Source organism: Onychomys torridus, chromosome 8 (assembly GCF_903995425.1).
Source record: "Onychomys torridus chromosome 8, mOncTor1.1, whole genome shotgun sequence".
Taxonomy (NCBI): domain Eukaryota; kingdom Metazoa; phylum Chordata; class Mammalia; order Rodentia; family Cricetidae; genus Onychomys; species Onychomys torridus.
In genome coordinates, this window is record NC_050450.1 from 32,788,043 (window position 1) to 32,806,937 (window position 18,895).

Consider the following 18,895-nt stretch of genomic DNA (forward strand, 5'->3'; position numbering starts at 1 on the left):
ACAAAGCACATGATCCCAAACAGCCTTAGTGGTTAGTAACATACTGGCCAGTAAACCTTGGTTTGGGTGCCACCTACTGGTAGGAAACGTACGTTAAACGCCCACCTGGTTAAACATGTAGTTTAGCTTGTTTAAGAATGTTATTTTTTCTTGACCTATGTTAATAACTTCTCTTTCATGTTCAGCTCACTTAAAAAGATAAAGCCCTTCCCCATTCCTATTTGGAATAATAAACTCATTGCACAAGGAAAATGAAATGAACCAATGAAATGCTCTTAAATGTTCTCATCCAGGACTAGGGAGATAGCTCAGTGTGCAAAAGGGCCCACACAGGAACACAAGGACCGGAGTTCATATCCCCAGCACTCATGAAAGATTCAGGCAAAGCACTGGAGAGACAGAACAAGTAAAGAGCTTGCCATCTGAGCATAAGGACCAGAATTCAGATCCCTGGAACCTACACACAAAGCATGGCAAAGCCTGTAATCCCGGCACTCAGTAGATAGACAGGGAATCTCACTGGCAAACTGGTTAGCTTAGGTTTGTTGTACTTGGTAAACAAGAGTTCCTGCCTCGAGTAAATAAAGCAGAGCTACCAAGGGAAATGGCCAATGGCAACCTCTATCTAGCCTCCATATACATCCATGCATTCACACATAACATGACCACATCCCCATCAGGAAAAAGCTAAGCAACACAAGCAAGCCTGTAATGCTAGTACTGGGGAGGCAGACAGCCAGATCCTGTCCAATCAGTGGGATCCAGTCTCAACAAATAAGGTGGAAAGCAACTGAAGTCATAGGCACATGCATGCATAACTAAAAACTTTTAAAAAATTCTTCTGGCCAGACTGCAGTGGTGCACGCCTTTACTCCCAGCACTCGGGAGGCAGAGGCAGGCAGATCTCTATGAGTTCGAGGCCAACCTGGACTACAGAGCGACATTCAGATAAGGTGCAAAGCGCAAAGGTACACAGAAAAACCCTGTCTTGGGAAAAACAAACAAACAAACAAACAAACAAAAACAAAAATTCTACTGGCCCTTAATTACTTCTTAAAAATTATCATTTAAGAAGTATCATTATTTTCATTAAGCATTCTCATCTAGTTATCTGCTAAAACCATTCTGAATGGATAGTGATATACACACATTTATTCTGCAGCTCTCTCCAACTCTGATACTTCCTGCTTCTACCTCTGCCTCTGAACGCCAGGCTCACATTTAATTTTCAGAGGCCCTTGCTTAAACATGGTCAGTGATTTGACAAAGAGGAAAAACATATTTGAGACATTACAAAACAGTTAACCAGTATTTTAAGAAAAGATATTTATTATTTACACCACTGAAATAGTCCCATAAGAACAATGTACACCATGTTCATTTAAAAGGAGCAATTCCCTTCAAATACAAGAACTGTATAAAGCAATACTGTCAACACAAAACAGTGGTCACATTACATATTCGCAGGCTTAAGCATTGCAAGTAACAGGTCTTTTTAATCTCACGGCTAGATATGTTTGCTGCAATGGTGTTAGTAGTTAGCAGTGACACACAGCTGGAGTAGGCAGAAATACTATCCATGCTTCAGAGTGGAGTTGGTGAATGTGCCTTTGTACTACTGCGGTAAGCTGTGCTCATGACTACGTTTTTAGGGAGAAGAGCTTCTACTTAGCCACCAAGAAGCAGCATACTCTTGTCCTGTAGTGTTCTTTCAGTCCGCTTGTTGTCCTGCCACCTAAGGTATGCAGATGTCCTCCATTCTAAAGAACACTGACAGACAGCTCTGGCTTCCAGACCTCCCTGGGAAACTGCAGAACAGGAACTCTGTGACAAGGAAGAACAACTCTAGGGAGTTTTCAGCACAACAAACTTGTTGTTATTTAAAAGCTTGTTTGGGCTTTTTGGTTTTGCTTTTGGTTTCAAGGAGGAACACACTAGCTAGTTTCAAGATAGGTTTGGTCTCAGACTCAGGCAGCTGATTAGACAAGGAGACAAAAGCGTAAGATAAACTTGTTTCCAAAGTCACAAGGTCACACTGGTGGCTATATTTTTCTCCACCTTTCATTTTCTTTTCTGTTTTCTATTTTTTAGAGGGTTGGGAAAACACCTCAATAATCAATGCCAGAGAACACTGTCTTCAAGTGTAAATTAACAGAGAGGGAAGAGAACTCTTTCTTTAGCACTTTGTTATGATCTTCAAAAAAATACAAAATTAAATTTACAAAGCATTGGAAGACCAGAGCTAGGCAGCCTGGCATCTGCATCAGAGTCCAGCACAATCACAGTAATGCCTAGCGAGGAAACAAATGCCCCTGGGTCTCGAGGATCTTCGACTTGTGAGTGTAACTGGTGACTACTGTCCTTGCTTCTTTGAGAGATACCTGCAAGAAGTGGGGTAAACACGTTAAAGCTGGACCAGGCAAACTCAAGAAAACAATCTACCTCTCCTGCCAATTTCAGTAACAGGCCTTTCAAGATGAGTAGTTAGTAGCTACCAAAAACTGCTGAGTGCTCTGTGCCAAGGGCTGTTGTAAGCACATGTGTTGACTTTAACCTTCACAGCAGCCGCAGAATGCAGAATGAATTTCTGCTAGAACTTCCTCCTATTTCTCAGGTACAAAGGTTAATTTGCCAATTCAGGCAGCTCAGATTCACAATTTGCCTTTGGAAGTTGCAAACATTACTTACTACATCATACTGCCTTTTCCAATGTTAAATACTATTGTGATTTCTAATTAACTTAGACTTCATCTAAACATCTTACTTTTTCCTGCATAAAAATAAGGTAGTAGAATAAACGATACTAAAGATGGCAGGGCATACATACACATGCACACACAAAATATGTTTTTAAAAAAGGACTGGGCTCAAGAGTGTAAAGGAGAGAGCTGGGGATGTAGCTCAGAGGCACAGTGGCTACACAACATACATATGGCCCCAGATTCAATGCCCAGCACTACAAAAAGAAAAGACTATAAAGGTTTTACCAAGTGATCCACTGTTTCCTAATATTATTTAATAGGATCTGCTGCTAAATTAAAATTTCCAACCCTTTCTCGCACTTAGAAACTACCATCATTAGTTATATGCCAAAGTAACGTAAAAGGCCAAAAGTGGACTTTGAAGGAGCAAAGTGTCCAGCAGAGGTTTCCTTTGGTGTTTACACCAGGACCAGATCTTTTGGGGTCTGATTTCAAGATAGCCTTCCTTGGAGGACACATAACGCTCCCATGCCTCCTGGTTTCCTGGCTATGACATCTTGATGTTGATTGCGATCTGTAGTGGACTTTTCCATCGCTGTTCTTAGAGAAAGAGTCTTCTGGAAGACTCTACACCAATATGGGAATCCTTAGAACGAAGAGTCATAAGCAGCTGTTTTCTTTTCTGTTTCTGCTGCTATCCACTGAAGTTCCTTGCAGTTCTAAACAATGTCATGCTGACATAACTCACAGCATGATACTAGTGGTCAACTCCTAGTCAGTCCCATGTGCTGGCATGTGTTTCTAGGCCCAGCTGCTGGGAGGCTGAGGCAGGAGGACCAAGAATTTGAAGCCAGCATAGGCTGCACAGAGACCCTGCCTTAAAGAACCATGGTGAGAGAAGCGGGGAATTCAGAAGGTAGCCTGCTTGCAAAGCAATTCACCAGCCTCTCAAGTTCCTACTACTGCAATATTAAAGACCTGAAGGAATGTGGGTTTATGAGTAAGTTAGGGGCTGGAAGAAATACATTTGAGGAAATGCCAGTAGAAAAAAATATTTTCCCACTTTCTATAAAAAATTAAGAGTACAGCTGGGCAGTGGTGGCACATGCCTTTAATTCCAGCACTCAGGAGGCCAAGGCAGGTGAATGTCTGTGAGTTCGAGGCCAACGTGGTCTACAAAGTGAGTTCCAGGACTGCCAGGGATACACACAGAAACCCTGTCTCAAAAACAAACATAAAAAACCTTAAGGGTACAGTTTGGCATTGCCAACATGTTTCCAGTCTTGGTGTAAAGAGACATTTAAATGATGGTTAGCACTTACCTTTCCCAGTACTTGTGATTCAGGTCCAGGAAGTCATCAAGCTTGGCTATCTCCTTGAGATACTGAGTGAGCTTCATGAGTTCTTTGTCTTTATCTCGATTCAGATGTGCTTTCATGAAAGGCCTTATCTGTCAACAAAGGAACAAACCTCACGGTGTGGCAGGAAAGTTAACAAAAGCTTGGGCTACTCCATCATTTCAGTCTGGTACTGACGCTAAAATGCCAATGCAAACGACTTTCCTAACCCCTGTTTACAGAAGTCTCAGGTACTGTTTAAGCTCTACCTTCAGCCCAAGGCGGACACCACAGCCTCCTCCTCCAGCACTGGGATCTGCGCAGCCACTCCTGTCTTGCAGTCAACGCTCCTCACATTTCCTTGTGTCATTGAGTGATCTCCCTACCCGATTGCATTTACACTAGCTACTCTGTACAGAGTCAGCCCAGATAGGAGCTTGACCTGAGCACAGTGGGGTTATCTCTACTGCAGAACTCCTCTATGCTGTCTACACGTGTCTCCGTTTGCTGTGTGCCTGTGTGTGCCATGTGCACACGCAGAAGCCAGAAAACACTTCCAGGAGCCAGTTCTCTCCCTCCAACATGTGCTTCCCAGGGATGGGACTGACATCACTATGCACTCCTATACAGCTGAGATTATTACACATTAATGCCAGTTTTCTACCACATTTTGCCATAAACATTTCACTTTGTCATTTATGTATAAAGAACAGTTTCCATAAAAAGGGCAGTCATGTTCTCCCAAATTGTAACACTTCACTTAAAAAGCATTACTTCAAACTATAAAAGTCAGGAAAGCAGAATTGAGAGACTGAATCTTGACTTACACAGTTAGAGAATGAATGAGTTATTTTTATAGTTTGTTCAACCATTAATTTGATATACGCTTCCATATTAATTCCCTAATAGTTTTGTCTTTTCTTACGATCAGTTGAGATATGTTTATACAACACAAGATAGCCTTTCACATTTTAAAATTAATTAAAATTAACTTTAAATAAAATACATATTTGGAATTTGTTTTAGAATATTAAAAGATCGAAGATAGGGTACCGAGTGCACACACTTGCTTCTCTCCCAAGGCAACAGGCTAAATCTGTGCTACAATCTAGGCTTTTATCACCATTCTGGCAGCTCTGCACTACACTCAGTATGCACTAACACCGAGTCAACTCAAAACTTTATAAAGGCCTTAAGGATCTACTTTCTACAAGTTCTCATCCCTTGTCCTTATCAAGAACCTAGCTGGCTAAGACATTCAGGACAGAGAAAGAACCTCTTAGTAACAGGATTTCCACTTCACATGGAGACATCCTCACTATTGTCATGGAGAATCTCTGTTTTCATACTGTACAGATGTGTTAGCGGCCATGGGCATGAGAAGCATTCTAGCCTCAATGTTCTCTGTTGCCAGCATGAGATGCCTCTGAGGTTCCTACACAGATTTCATGTGACTCATGCTAAGATTATCACTGGCTCAGAACCAAGTCACACAGACTCGGTCCAAATGCTGTCAAACACCCATTATATACATTATTTTGAGTAAGTCTTGACTTTTCATCCTAGAATTAAGAAAGGGTACAAGATACATGTGGCTCCTTCTATCTCTGGTGCCTGATAATTCTAAGATCTGCACTTGACTTATAAGAATCACAATACCCGCCAGGCGGTGGTGGCACACACCTTTAATCCCAGCACTCAGGAGGCACAGCTAGGTGGATCTCTGTGAGTTCGAGGCCAGTCTTGTCTACAAAGTGAGATCCAGGACAGGCACCAAAACTATACAGAGAAACCCTGTCTCAAAACAAAACAAAACAAAAAGAATCACAAAACCCTTGTTAGTTTCAGTTTAAAAGAAAAAAAAGAAAAAGAAAAGGTGCTACTAGAGGCAGCTGGCCAGAACATCAGGTTGCTCCCACAGAGCAAGTGGGCTGGCTAACCAAAGACAATGCAAAAGGCAACACTCATTTTCACTTGAACTTCCCCAAATACTCAAACTCTCTTGCTGTGACCATAAGAATATAAGCACAGGGGGCTGGAGAGATTGCTCAGTAGTTAAGAACACTAGCCATTCTTGCAGAGGACCCATGTTTGGCTTCCAGCACCCACAAGGTTGCTCACAACCATCTGCAACTCCAGTTCAGTGATCTGATACTGTCTTCTGGAATCTGTGGGTACTAGGTACACAAGTGACAAGCATAAATTCATTCTAGCAAACACACACACACACACACAAACAAAACAAAACACAACAAAACAAAACAAGTAAATTGATAAACTGTGGGATTGTGGGTGAGGTGGTGTGTATGTGCGTGAGTGCGTGCGTGCGCGCACGCGCGTGTGTGTGTGTGTGTGTGTGTGTGTGTGTGTGTGTATGTGTGTGTGTGTACACAAGTCATGCATCACTTAACATTTCCTTTCCTGAGATACATGAAATGGATTTCACCAATGTTTGAACATCACAGAATACACTCTATCTTACTGCATACCTAAGCCCAATGGGAAAGGCTACTGCTCCCTAGCCACAAAACCACAGCATATTACTGTACTAAATACTGTAGGCAACTGTAACACAATGTTTAAGTGTTTACACAAAGACAGGGCACAGTAAAAATATTAGGCAACAGGAAATTTTCTGCTCTGTTATCTTACAGGGCCCATGCTAACATTCACTGTACATTAACTGAAAGATCATCCAAAACTTCATGACACTCCACACTCAGGGTACATTAGCCTAAAGCAAGTAAAACTGTCTTACCTTCAGCCCGTTTTGTGGATTCATTAGAAAATTTCTTCCTATGTCATCAAACATAATGGTGTTTTTTTTGCTGTAGAACTCAGAAAACTTTCCCCAAATGACTCCAAGAGGCTTCACCTTAAAATAAAAGTTTATATTTAACTCAGTATGAATTAACAGCTCACCCCACCCTAAAAGTACAGCAAGCTCCTTCCTGTCTGCAGGACTGCACGGGCTGACCATCAGGCACCACACGAAGCTACAATGTCCAACAGCTTGTGCATGTGTAACTCACCCAACCCTACCAAAACACTTTACAGTTTTCACATGGAGACTTCACACAGGCAAAGACACAGGCATTTCCTGGGGACATCTTAGTGAGGAAAACTAAACTGGGCTCTTTCAATTAAGAAATTAGGCATCTTATTGCAAATATATACATGAGGTTTTTTGTGATGTTTCTTTGTTTTTGCCGCGTCAGAGCCTCACTCTGCAGCTCAGGGGAGCCTTGAACTCCTATTTCTCTAGTCTCAGCCTCCTGAGTTCTGGAACAGAGGTAGATATCACTGTGCCCAGGAGATTTTGTCTTGAAACCGCTGGCACTGGTGCCTGATTTCTCGTGCATTTGATCCACCAAGTTCAAAGGCACCAGAATTTAATTACTGGTTTTGTTTCAGAATTCCTAATCCAGGACTACTAAAGAACAAATCTCTCTACAGACCTACCTGCTAACACTCACAGTTTATAAAAACCCGAACGTGACACTGCTTCCCTACCGAAGAGTCACAAGTCATCATCTCTGCATGGGGGAGGAATGGCTTCCTAGAGCGGTGGTTCTCAACCTCCTGATGCTGCGACCTTTATACAGGTTCTCACGCTGTGCTGACCCCACCATAACATTGTTTTCATTGCTACTTCATAACTGTAGTTTTGCTAGTTATGAACCATAATATAAATGTGTGTTCTCTGATGGTCTTAGGCGACCTGTGAAAGGGTCATTTCACACACCACAGGGTTGCAACCATTGTTCTAGGAGAAAGAGTTCACCAACCATGAACTTTTTATTTTGGAGAATAAACATGAATGAACAAAACATTCAGAAACTGCCTTAAATACATCAATTTTTAAAAAGCAGATTCTTCTAAGTTAGTGACAGGAACTCCACTCAGTGATGTGAGATAAATAGGCAGCAAGGAGAAAAATGCTTGGAGTGCCTTGGGTCCTCCTCAGCTTAACGTGAGGATGACGTTTTCTTCCTTCGGAATACGATTTTAACATTTTTTTTCACCTAAATTATTTCTACTATGTGTTTATTCCTAAAACAAAACTGCCCAATTCTTGGGCCAAGAACATAGGAACTAACACAGTAATCCAGACTCTAGGGGTTTGCAGGGAACTTGTCTCAGGTTTGATGAGGAGCTTGTTCAGACACCAGGACATCTACATCCTACATCTTAAATCTAACACACTGTGTTCTCCCAAACATGGACTACTTCTTTAAAATTAGTATACTAATATTCCTGACCACAGAATACTCTGAAACATAGGAAAGCACAAAGGAAATTTTCAAACCATGGTGTCAATATGATAGGTAGCAACTAGACAGTCTGAATCATTTACCTCCAGGCTTGGTTTTTGTTTTTTAAATAAAAAACAGCCTCAGAAAGTTCACTGCTAAGTTAAGGGGAATCCTAGAGTACACGAAGGCTAAGAACCATTCTCACTGGCCTGCAAACTTCATTAAGACTGCCTTGACGTGAAGTCCTTAACCATTCTATTACATCCGAGGAGGAAGTGGACTGCACCACCCCCAGCTCTCCACGCCTAACCACCAGCAGTTAGTTGTCCTTTGATTCCCCACTGCTGCATCCCTGCTGTGCTTCGTGTTTCCTGAGCTAACTAACACTTGGATACAGAAGGCAAGCACCAGGTCGTATTTCCTGGTGTGTGCAATAGTTCTTGCACTGAGCAAGTCCTCATGCACTTAGGCCACTGTTTACACTCTACTCCTGGCTCTCTTCATTGCTATTACATGTTTTCAAAAGGCACAGACATCTCCCTCATCTTTATTACTAACTGTCTGTTGTAAGGCCTGGAGAGCAGTCACTTGAGTAAAATTCCTCATTTTTAAAGCCCGGTCCTCTTCCCGAGGTCCTGTTGCTGTTTACTAGGCCTTAACCTGGTCCATGTATTATAATACATCAGCTTCTTCTAGAGGAGGGTGAGCACACTTTGGTTTCTTTCCAGCACACATCAGTTTTTCTCTCCCGCCCTGTGGCAGCACTTCACCACCACGATCACGGCTAGCCTCGACACAGTTCCTTTCTAGCTAGTCCTTCAACAGCCTTGCTTGCATCATTATCATTTACTTAAACTTTTAAAAAGTCATTCATTCATTTTTTTTTTGAGAAGGGGTCCTACTATTTAGCCCTCACTGGCCTGGAATCAGGCTTGGCCTTGAACTCAGAAAGATCCACCTGCCTCCTGAGAGCTGTCAATCTTTAAAATACAATGTCTTGTCAAAACCCAGCTACCGCTTTACTACCTGTTCCGATGAAATTCTAAATTCTTTCTAGTTTTTTCTTTTTTGTCAGTTTAAATACAAGAAGTTCATCACTTTTAACAAGACTAACAGGAGCTCTTACATCGATGAGCCCTCTCCTTGGAGTGTGCACAGTGATCATAGCAGCACTGTCCAGCATGAAGGTGATCTTATAATTGGCATTCGTGCTCACTCCCAGTTCCTGGAACACAAATGTTCAGGAGGTTAAAATACAAGTGTGCAAAACCCCAGGCTTTCTGAACATTCTATCTGCAATATCTCAAAATGCTAGTTTTCTACAGCAATGGTGCGGCACAACTGGATGCCAGTGACTACCGAGAAGTGGATTCATTCCTAACTGGCCATTTGAGAATGAACCACCTCATCAGTATCACACACCAGAGAAGGGCAAAGCAAACAGTACTAGAGTATAAGGAAGGTTAAAAGGGGTTTAGCTTTTTCTTGGAACCAGCTTAGGCATTCAGATCAATCCATCATTAAGCAGGCTCACACACACCTCTACTCCCAATACTGGCAATTTGTAGCTACAGCCAGTAAAAATGAAATTATTCAGTTCTAGAATCTTTGATCTGTCAAATGTGATTTCAAAACATTGTGAAATGGCTTGTTTCTAACACTTACTTTCATTTTAGCTTCAATCCACTTCATATTTGTTGCAGCTAAAACATGAGGAATAATACAATACATATGAAAAGTTTGAGTTTCATTTTTTAAATTTCTTCTGAATAAATAAGTTTTTAAAGCAAGACCACAACTTTAAAAACATCATAAATAATGGTCCCTAATAAACTTACTTTCGTGTGTCTTCTAATAGGAATACGTAAACCACTTTTATTTGTATAACAGAGGTAACCATGATCAATGAAACCCCAAACTCCTTTTAAATCAGCCCTGTCACTATTCCTCATTCATTCCAAATTAAGTTTGAGATGTGCAGATCTCGACTTTCTCCGGCAGCGGATCCAGGCCGTGCAGAGGCACACACGGTGCCAGTGTAAACACACTAATGGTGTGTGTCAAGTGTCTATGTGGGAGACTAGCTGGACTTTGTCAGGCTCAGCAGACTAAGTTCATTAAACCTAGCACCTTGTTTGGTTCCCCCCCCCCCCCCCAAACAGGGTTCCTCTATAGCTTTGGAGCCTGTCCTGGAACTCACTCTATAGACCAGGCTAGTCTCGAACTCACAGAGATCCACCTGTCTCCTGCCTCCAGAGTGCTGGGATTAAAGGTGTACAACACCACCACCCGGGGAAACCCACCACCTTAAAAACAAACCTGAGACAAATGAGTGAAGTCCCCTAGGTTACATTATATGTCCGCGCCAAGACATTAGCCGACGCAATCACTGCCACAAAATTTAATCCTCATCTTTACATGCCCTTCCTGGTTTCAACTTACACTTTACATGCAGAATTGGTCCATAAAACTAGAAGTTTAGAGTGTCATATTTACAATGAAACAATCGTAAGAAAAAAGTTAACTAAGTACCTCTTCTATGTATGTAATTTCCAGAAGAAAAACAAGGAGACACATAAAGTGAAACAAGAAAAAAGTTAACTAAGTACCTCTTCTATGTATGTAATTTCCAGAAGAAAAACAAGGAGACACATAAAGTGAAACAATCATTCATTGGTAAGGCATGATTGTATGTTAGCGATGGTGCTAGTTACTACACTGGTATATCTATTCTTACCTCAATCTAAAATATAGGTCAACTTACTACTTCTAGGTGAAGAAAGGACGGTTCATAGAGAGTTAATGACCTGCCTGATTTCACAAAGAACACATATCCCAGTATATTTAGCTCTAAAGTAAGTATCGCTTTTCAACTTACAACCATAAAATAATTTACCAATAACTTATTTTAAATATATAACTATAAAGGTTCTCTAAATGTTTAAGTTCTTACTTAACAACATTTAGAGGATTTTTTCTTTTCTCTGATGTCATGTCAGAGGTGCTCACCGAAAACTTTGCTTCAGTGAGCTCTCTTTCCCAAGCTGAACACTGAAATGACCATACTTTCACCATGTTCAGTGTCAGTGAACAGGGACACACTGTGAATCAGAAGGAAAGTACAAAGGAAGCTTACAGGCTGCAACCAACTCTCTGGCTTCTCATCAAATACCTACTACAATTACATGGGAAATCTTTATACTTGATGGGATCTTATTCCCATGGTAACTCTGTTATGAAACTGCCAAGAAGTAACTTCAAATGTCTGCAAGGGGGATGGGAGGCCAACCAATGCATTGCCTCACTTATCAAGAAAAGGGAAGACAAATGTCAGGTGAACTCAAAGCGTGACCTTACTGAGACAGCAAAGTCATCATCTATCACAGGTCTACACGCCCATCAAAGTCCACAGACCTCAGCAGCAGGAGCACTCTTCCGACGTGTATCAATTTTTCCTTAAGCAACTCACACTGTTCTTTATTTGTGTCTAGTTACATCGCTAAGATTTAAGAAAGAAAAAGAAAAAAAAAAGTCTGTCTCCAAATATCTATCCAAAAACTAGAGTAAGGAAAAATGGGAGCAATATTTAAGGATTAAGGGCTGGAGATAAAGCTCAGTGGCAGAGTGTTTCTCTAGCCTGCACAAGGTTCCTATTTCAGTTCCCAGCACTGCAAAAACAAATAAATAAGAACTTTTATTCTAACACCGTGATCTATTCTTGTCCTATATTCAACTATCTTCTTACTACTAAGAAAATATACATGTACTTCATATAATGACGTAAGAAAGTCAAACATCATTTTAGAAATTTACTTTAAAAAAGAAAGCTTTCACATTTAAATAGGTCTTTTTAAGTCATGCTTTGTACAGTAGAATAATATAAATAACAACCTTATTTCCATGGAAATCTGATTTAAAAAAAAGTAAGCTTACACCAAATAACAATGTCATAATCTTCATATGCAGATGTTAGAAATTCATGAAGATATGGTCTCATTAACTCTACCCCAGTCTCTGCACAAGACCTATGATCTAAAAGAAAATGGATCATAAAAACAATTATTAGTTTATTATCAGGGACAAGTACTGGGTAGAATGAAGCCATTATAAAAAGCAATCAACTGCAAACAGCTTGAGACTGAAGGACACTGAGGATGAGTGGATGTTCTGCAAAGCACAGAATTTAATGCCCTTGAACTGCAGTTTCAGTGGATCAATTCTGTATAACATGCAAAGAGTAACATTAAAAATTCAGGCTTACATGGACCACTGTATATTTTTTTTTCTCATCTAGTTTAAATATTATTCACAATAATGAAGAATAAGCAAGGCCCCCATACTCACATATATTCATCATTCTGAGAAAAATCAACTTCACTGTACAAGTACAATTAGTTCATTAATTCTTCAGCAAAGTATACATTAAGTTATAACACATTCAACGTTTAGGATTACAAGCAAGAAAACTTTACTAGCAGAAAGTATTTATTTATTGCCAATACTAGAAGATGAAATGAATGTCTTCCTTTTTCAATTGACGTGACTAATTTTAAATTTAAGAAAGGTGCCTCAATATATTTAAACAGAAAACAAGGGTAAAATACAAAACACTATTTTAACAATAGTCCTCATAAAAGTGTCAGTCAGGACTGAGTTGGTTAAAGTATGACACATTCATATCCTAAGCCCCCACAAATAACTTAGATTCCATGCTCCTACAAATATTGTTAGGTATGTCCCTTGGTTGGGGTTTCTAGTGCTTTGATAAACCACTCTGACCAAAAAGCTCTCCGGCTCTCCGATATGGAGAGAAGTCGGGACAGGAACTCAAGGCAGAAGTGAAGCAGAAGCCATGGAAGACCACCTACTGCCTTGCTCCCACGGCTTATTCAGCCTGCCTGTTATAGCACCCAGAACCACCAGCCCAGGGGAGGCACCCCTTCCCTATCAATCATCCATCAAGAAAATGCACCAAAGACAGGGTTGCCGACAGGCCAGCTGTTGTATGGAGGCATTTTTTTAAATTAAGATTCCTTCTCCCAGATAATCCTGGCTTGAGTTAAGTTGGCATAAACTAGCCAGCACAATATGTATTTAATTCATAGCAAATAACAACAAAAAAAGGAGATGAAACACACTTAAAAAAAAAAATCAAAATATTAAAAGTGGTCATCTTTGGTTCTTTTTTTTTTTTTTTGGTTTTTCGAGACAGGGTTTCTCTGTGTAGCTTTGAGCCTTTCCTGGAACTCTCTTTGGAGACCAGGCTGGCCTTGAACTCACAGAGATCAGCCTGCCTCTGCCTCCCAAGATCTGGGATTAAAGGCGTGTGCCACCACCGCCCGGCTTTTTTTTTTTTTTTTTTGGTTGTCATATTTGGTTCTTAAAATTATAGGTAATGCCTTCATTTGCTTATCTGTATTTCCTAAACGAATGGTTTATTTTTGTAACAATAAGAGAAACTTTCAAGTACTTCATGTAAACACGGAGTTGCTGGGTGGGGGGTGGGGGAGGGGTGAATAGAAACTGTTACAGGTAAAAGACCCGCAGAGTACCTTAACAGACTCACCAAATAATGTATAATCAACATCCAGTACCAGAAGCTTCTTCCCTTCCCTGGGAGGGTTCAGCACTTCCACTTTATACTCCTTGACTCTGCGAGAGACCTTCATTAAGTTTTCTTCCCTAACAGAAAAGGTAAGATCAGATGAAAATCCCCTCTCTTCTCACATGACAACATCTTTGAAGGCCAAGAGCACTTACCTATTTTCTACTTCAACTATTTCATCCTCAATGTCAAAGTCATTGATGACATCATCATTGTCAGGAGGAGGACATAAGACATCTTCCTATTAAGACAGGAAAAGTGGTGTTTCACCATAACAAACACAAGTGGGCAATCTGAGCTCAAACACACACCAGGGGAAAAGCTCCCCTGTTAATTACTGTCCCCTAGGCATATCTGACATGTTAAATTTTACTACACAGGCTACATTATACTTACAACTAACTATATACTCAAAAGGCCCCCATTACTTGGCTCTGCTGAGTTAATACCACATCCGTTGTGCAGTTACTTTTCACTGGATGGAAAGTTTTACCACATTAAAACTATGCTATAACAGTACAGTGTGTATCAGAACACCTTCCAAGGAACATATGGTAACAAAAGTAAACATTTACCAAGCTCTCCTCACGGGTTCCCATCATCATGATTTTAGTATTTGGTTTCAGTTTGAGAGCTCCAAGCTTAACATCATTTTCTGCAGGTTTGCCTACAACACAAGCAAATGACTGTTTTCTCACTAAAGTCGAGATGCTAGTTCCACTCTCCCATCACATAACAGCCAAACATCAACAGCTCTGATAGTCTGGGGGTTCTTTTGTTTTTTTCTTACAGAAAAAGGGTTGTCCCCCTGAGTCCCATCTGGCCTGGTAGTGGACTACCCAAGCAAAACCAACTCATGCTCAAGAGAAAGATGGCACTGCCCTACAAGTCTTGAAGCCTGAGACTAAATTATAGATTCTCTATTACTTCAAACTCACCTATCAATGACATAAAAGATACAAGTAAGCTAAACAGAACAGTGCCAATAAACTAAGTATCATCTCCACTTCTGAAACGAGGCAATTTGAGCAGAAAACAAGGCCCAAGAAATAATGAAAGGTACATCACAGATGCCAGCACTCTCACCTGGGATTTCTATGTCAAAGCCTTAACAAGCAAATACCAACTGTCAGGGGAACTAAGTCATCCAAACAGTACTGTTATTTTCAAGTAACTGTTCATTATTCTTATTTTTATCACTGAAACAAGTTTAGGGGACTCAAAAAAGGTTTCTTTAAAAAACAACAACAATCCATAATAGCAAATAGGAAAACCCATAAGCACCAGTGGAGAAATGTCGAAGTGGCGAGATCACCTTTAACTTTGAGCCCCAGTAATTTCTGGCGCTCCGGGAGCACTCCCGTAAGGGTCTTGAGGAACTGCTTGAGATCCAGCACTGTATCATCTTCTGAAAGTGTGGTCACTGCATACTCCTGCCCACCCCATTTCACAATGATGGGGAGTGCCATTCTTCAAGCATATGAAGTGGGAGCTTTCAGTCAGAACAAAACACCTAGGAGACAGGCACATACAAGAGGAAGAAATTAAAATTGACAGATGAAACAGTAAGTGCTTGCAGCCTAAACTCTACTATACAGCCTTCTCAGAAAGCTACTCCCAGAATCCTACAAGTTACAATTTCCTTACTTGTTTTGGCTTAGTTAGTATTTCCTACACTCTTTCAGATTTTTCCTCTTGTTCAACTAGAGAATGATGAGCTGCCTACCCATCCTGCTTTGTTTGGTTGGGTTTATGGGGGAGAGGCAAACCCCTCCACAACAGATATCCATATTCATTATATGTTAGAGAGGCATTCATTGGGAGCACTGAACCCAAAACAAACCACCTGGGCTCGGACCTGAGATTTCCCACTATTTGACTCCTGAAGTTATCTTGCTTAGCACATAGCTTTTCTCATCTGGAGAACACAGGAACACTATTTGCATCTAAGGGTTCTTATGATGATTAAATGAGTTAACATTTCTAACTCACATAGGTCCTGGTAAGCACTATGTAAGTCTTAGTTAAATAAATTTAAAGCCAAAAGTTTATTATGTTTCAGGCAGGCCCAGATAATATACCATTATGTGTTTTATATTTTATGAATTGACAAAGATCATCTCGTCTAACAAGTGTCTGATAAAAAATTCCCTTTTTCCATTAAGGAAATAGTTACATACTCTACCCATTAGCACCTAATTGGTGTGAGTTTTCTGACTAAATCTCTACACACTCTATACACATTATATCAAAACTGTCTATGTCAAAGTGGACCTACAGGAGTTAAACATCAAGTTCCAGTTAAAACAAACCTGCTTATACAGATCCAACCACAAAAATGTTACATGGCAGCTGCTATTCTCTCCAACTTTATAAATGCAGATTTCTTGTCCCATAAAGCTTTCAACATTTATAAACTTATTTCCTTCATAGATCAAGGAATGGAGTTTCCTAATCTCAGCATATTGGCATTTTGCAAACCTTCACATATGTGATGAAGTATTTGGTCTCACTATTCATGCAACCATCATCACCAACTGCTAGAGAAGGTAAAATTTGAGTGACAATCTGCAAAAACTTAACTTGGAAAGTCTGTTATTGTGTTCACGATAAAAGATTAACAAATCCCTACTCATACTGGCTTTATGTGCTTCCCTTTATAATCACATTTATATTTACTCTTATGTTAATAATGTTCTACAGAAAATTTGCAGCAAGCCTACTAATTAGAGCAATAAATGCCACTTTAGGCAGAATCTGCCCCCAAAAGTGTTATGACTGTGAATAAAAAGGCATGTGGGTCAAACTGGAAAGTTACATGTTCTTTTTCTGTACTGCACAGAAATGGGAAGGACTGTTCGTAAGAGTTTGGAAGGCGGCCGGGTGTTGGTGGCGCACACCTTTAAATCCCAGCACTCAGGAGGCAGAGGCAGGTGGATCTTTGTGAGTTCGAGGCCAGCTTGGTCTACAGCATGAGATCCAGGAAAGGCGCAAAGCTACAGAGAAACCCTGTCTTGAAAAACTAAAAAAAAAGAAAAAGAAAAAAAAAAAAAAGGTTAGGAAGGTATCTAGCACTAATTTGTGCTCTCATGGGCAGAGTAGAGCTTCGAGACCCTGAGAGTGTTCTCAACTAAAGGTTCCCAACCAAGAGCAGGGACCTAACTGGAAAGACTTCGTGGAAGTGCCATCAGAAGTAAAGGGACCAAATAATGGACTTTTTAACCAGTCTTATTCTTCCATCTCGGAAGCATGGAAGCGTGCTGGCATGCCGTTCCTCTAGCCTCTTCCATGTTACCTGCTTTAGAAAAATCTTGTCAATGGCATTGGCTCCATGTGCTTAACAAAACAGAGGAATACTTCATAGAGAACTTCTCCCACAAATGGTAACTACAAATTCGTAAATGCCCTAAAAAGCCGGGCATAGAAAAATAATAATAATAAAAATAAAGGTTATACAAACTTTTACTGCTTAGTTCTTCAAATTTTTTTTTTTTTAAATCTTACTTATATCACTACTGAGACTCATGCAGGACATAAAAGCATGAACATTTTTATACTTTTTTCTTATACAATTCTAATAGCTTATTACATAAGTCCCCCCCAAATGGGAGTGGGAGGTGAGTAATGGCAATCAAACTCAGAAGCACATTTTTATGAAATACGTAAAGAACATATTCTTTAATTTAAATAATTTAAATTGGAGTTCTGCCTAACATCCTGTGTTGGCTTTGCCTAGTCAGTTCTTACCTCTGGCCCTCAGCCTACTAAACCCTAAGATGAGTCAATTCGAAATTCCGTGTTTTGCCAAGCGATAACACCTGAAAGCACTATCTGAGGTACAAGGAGCTAGATGAACTTTAGAAGTGAGAGAAGAGCACGCTAAGTATCGTAATCATCTCAATTAATCTTCGCAAGCCTGAACTAACAACTGACCTCACTGTACAGATTAGAACCCTGCAAAATCAGCCACGGCGACTCGCCCAACACCGCATAACTAAAAGCAGCTTAAAGGCGGCAATTTCAAAAGTAACACTGTGAACTTTCATTAAGCCTGGGAAAAGTGAGTGTGGTGATGGCCTCAGGGCCGGAGAACCAGCCAGCAGCAGCGCCGCGGGGGTGTAGCTGGGACTGGCCCGGGAGAGCATCCGAAGGTAGGCAGAGACCCAGAAACGAGCTGCCTGGGATGCCGTCGACAACCACCTTGAGGGGAGGGTGAGACAGACTCAGCAAAAGGGAGGAACGGGGCCTGGGGGACGCAGAACATTCTAGGATGTGGGAAGCCTTGGGATCAGGTGAGAAGGCCGGATACGAAGGCGGCGGCCACGACCCGCAGCGCGCCGGGACAGGGGCCTCTGGGTGCCGGGCGGGACAGCCGCGGTTCCAGCCCGCGCGGCCCGCAGCGAAACAAACCACGAGGCGCATGCAGTTCAGTGGCATCCCCCAGCCGCAGCGTCGCCTTCACAGGCAGGCGTGCCGGCGAATCCCGCGTCCCCTCACCTGGAGCGCGGCGGAACCAGCCACAGCGGACGCAAAAGCCGGCCGCAGCGGAACCTAAGGAGACCGGAAGTAAGGGGCGGGGCCGGAACCGGCGAGCGGACCGGAAGTGTGTGGTTGGAACCGGAAATTTGCTGTAGGGGGACATGGCAACAGTTTGGTTTCTCTTCAAATGCTAAGCTCGGGGAGCACGGGCCAAGCACTCTCCACGGAGTGACAAGAAAGCCGAGTCTTTTCCAGACTGGGACCTCTGTAAAAGGGACCGCGGTTCCTGGGTGGCCCTCGGCCATTCTGCGCATGCTCCGAGTCCGCGGTGGGCTCCTCGGCCTTATGACGTATTCTTTTTCGCCAAAACCGAGTGAAGACAAGCAGGTGGCCCTTGAGAACGGAGGACGAGACCTCTCTGTAGACGCAAGGAAGCCAGTAATAATAATTTCGAGGCCTTCGGATTTTACCTATTCGGGTGGAAAACTGGGTGTCCGGAAAGAGAAAGGGCAGGTC

General features: G+C 41.5%; 1 protein-coding gene across 1 annotated transcript; it reads right to left on the reverse strand.

The window, feature by feature from the left end:
• Window positions 1–1,309: 1,309 nt before the first annotated feature.
• Window positions 1,310–18,465, reverse strand: Ublcp1 (ubiquitin like domain containing CTD phosphatase 1). Its single transcript, XM_036197024.1, has 11 exons — window positions 18,398–18,465; window positions 15,216–15,413; window positions 14,476–14,567; window positions 14,056–14,141; window positions 13,862–13,977; window positions 12,229–12,327; window positions 9,961–9,998; window positions 9,422–9,520; window positions 6,798–6,914; window positions 4,025–4,152; window positions 1,310–2,381 (listed from the first exon to the last, which is right to left on the reverse strand). Exons 2-11 carry the CDS (start codon window positions 15,367–15,369, stop codon window positions 2,354–2,356), a joined length of 957 nt encoding a protein of 318 aa, XP_036052917.1. The 5' UTR covers window positions 15,370–15,413; window positions 18,398–18,465; the 3' UTR covers window positions 1,310–2,353.
• Between the last annotated feature and the right edge of the window lie 430 nt (window positions 18,466–18,895).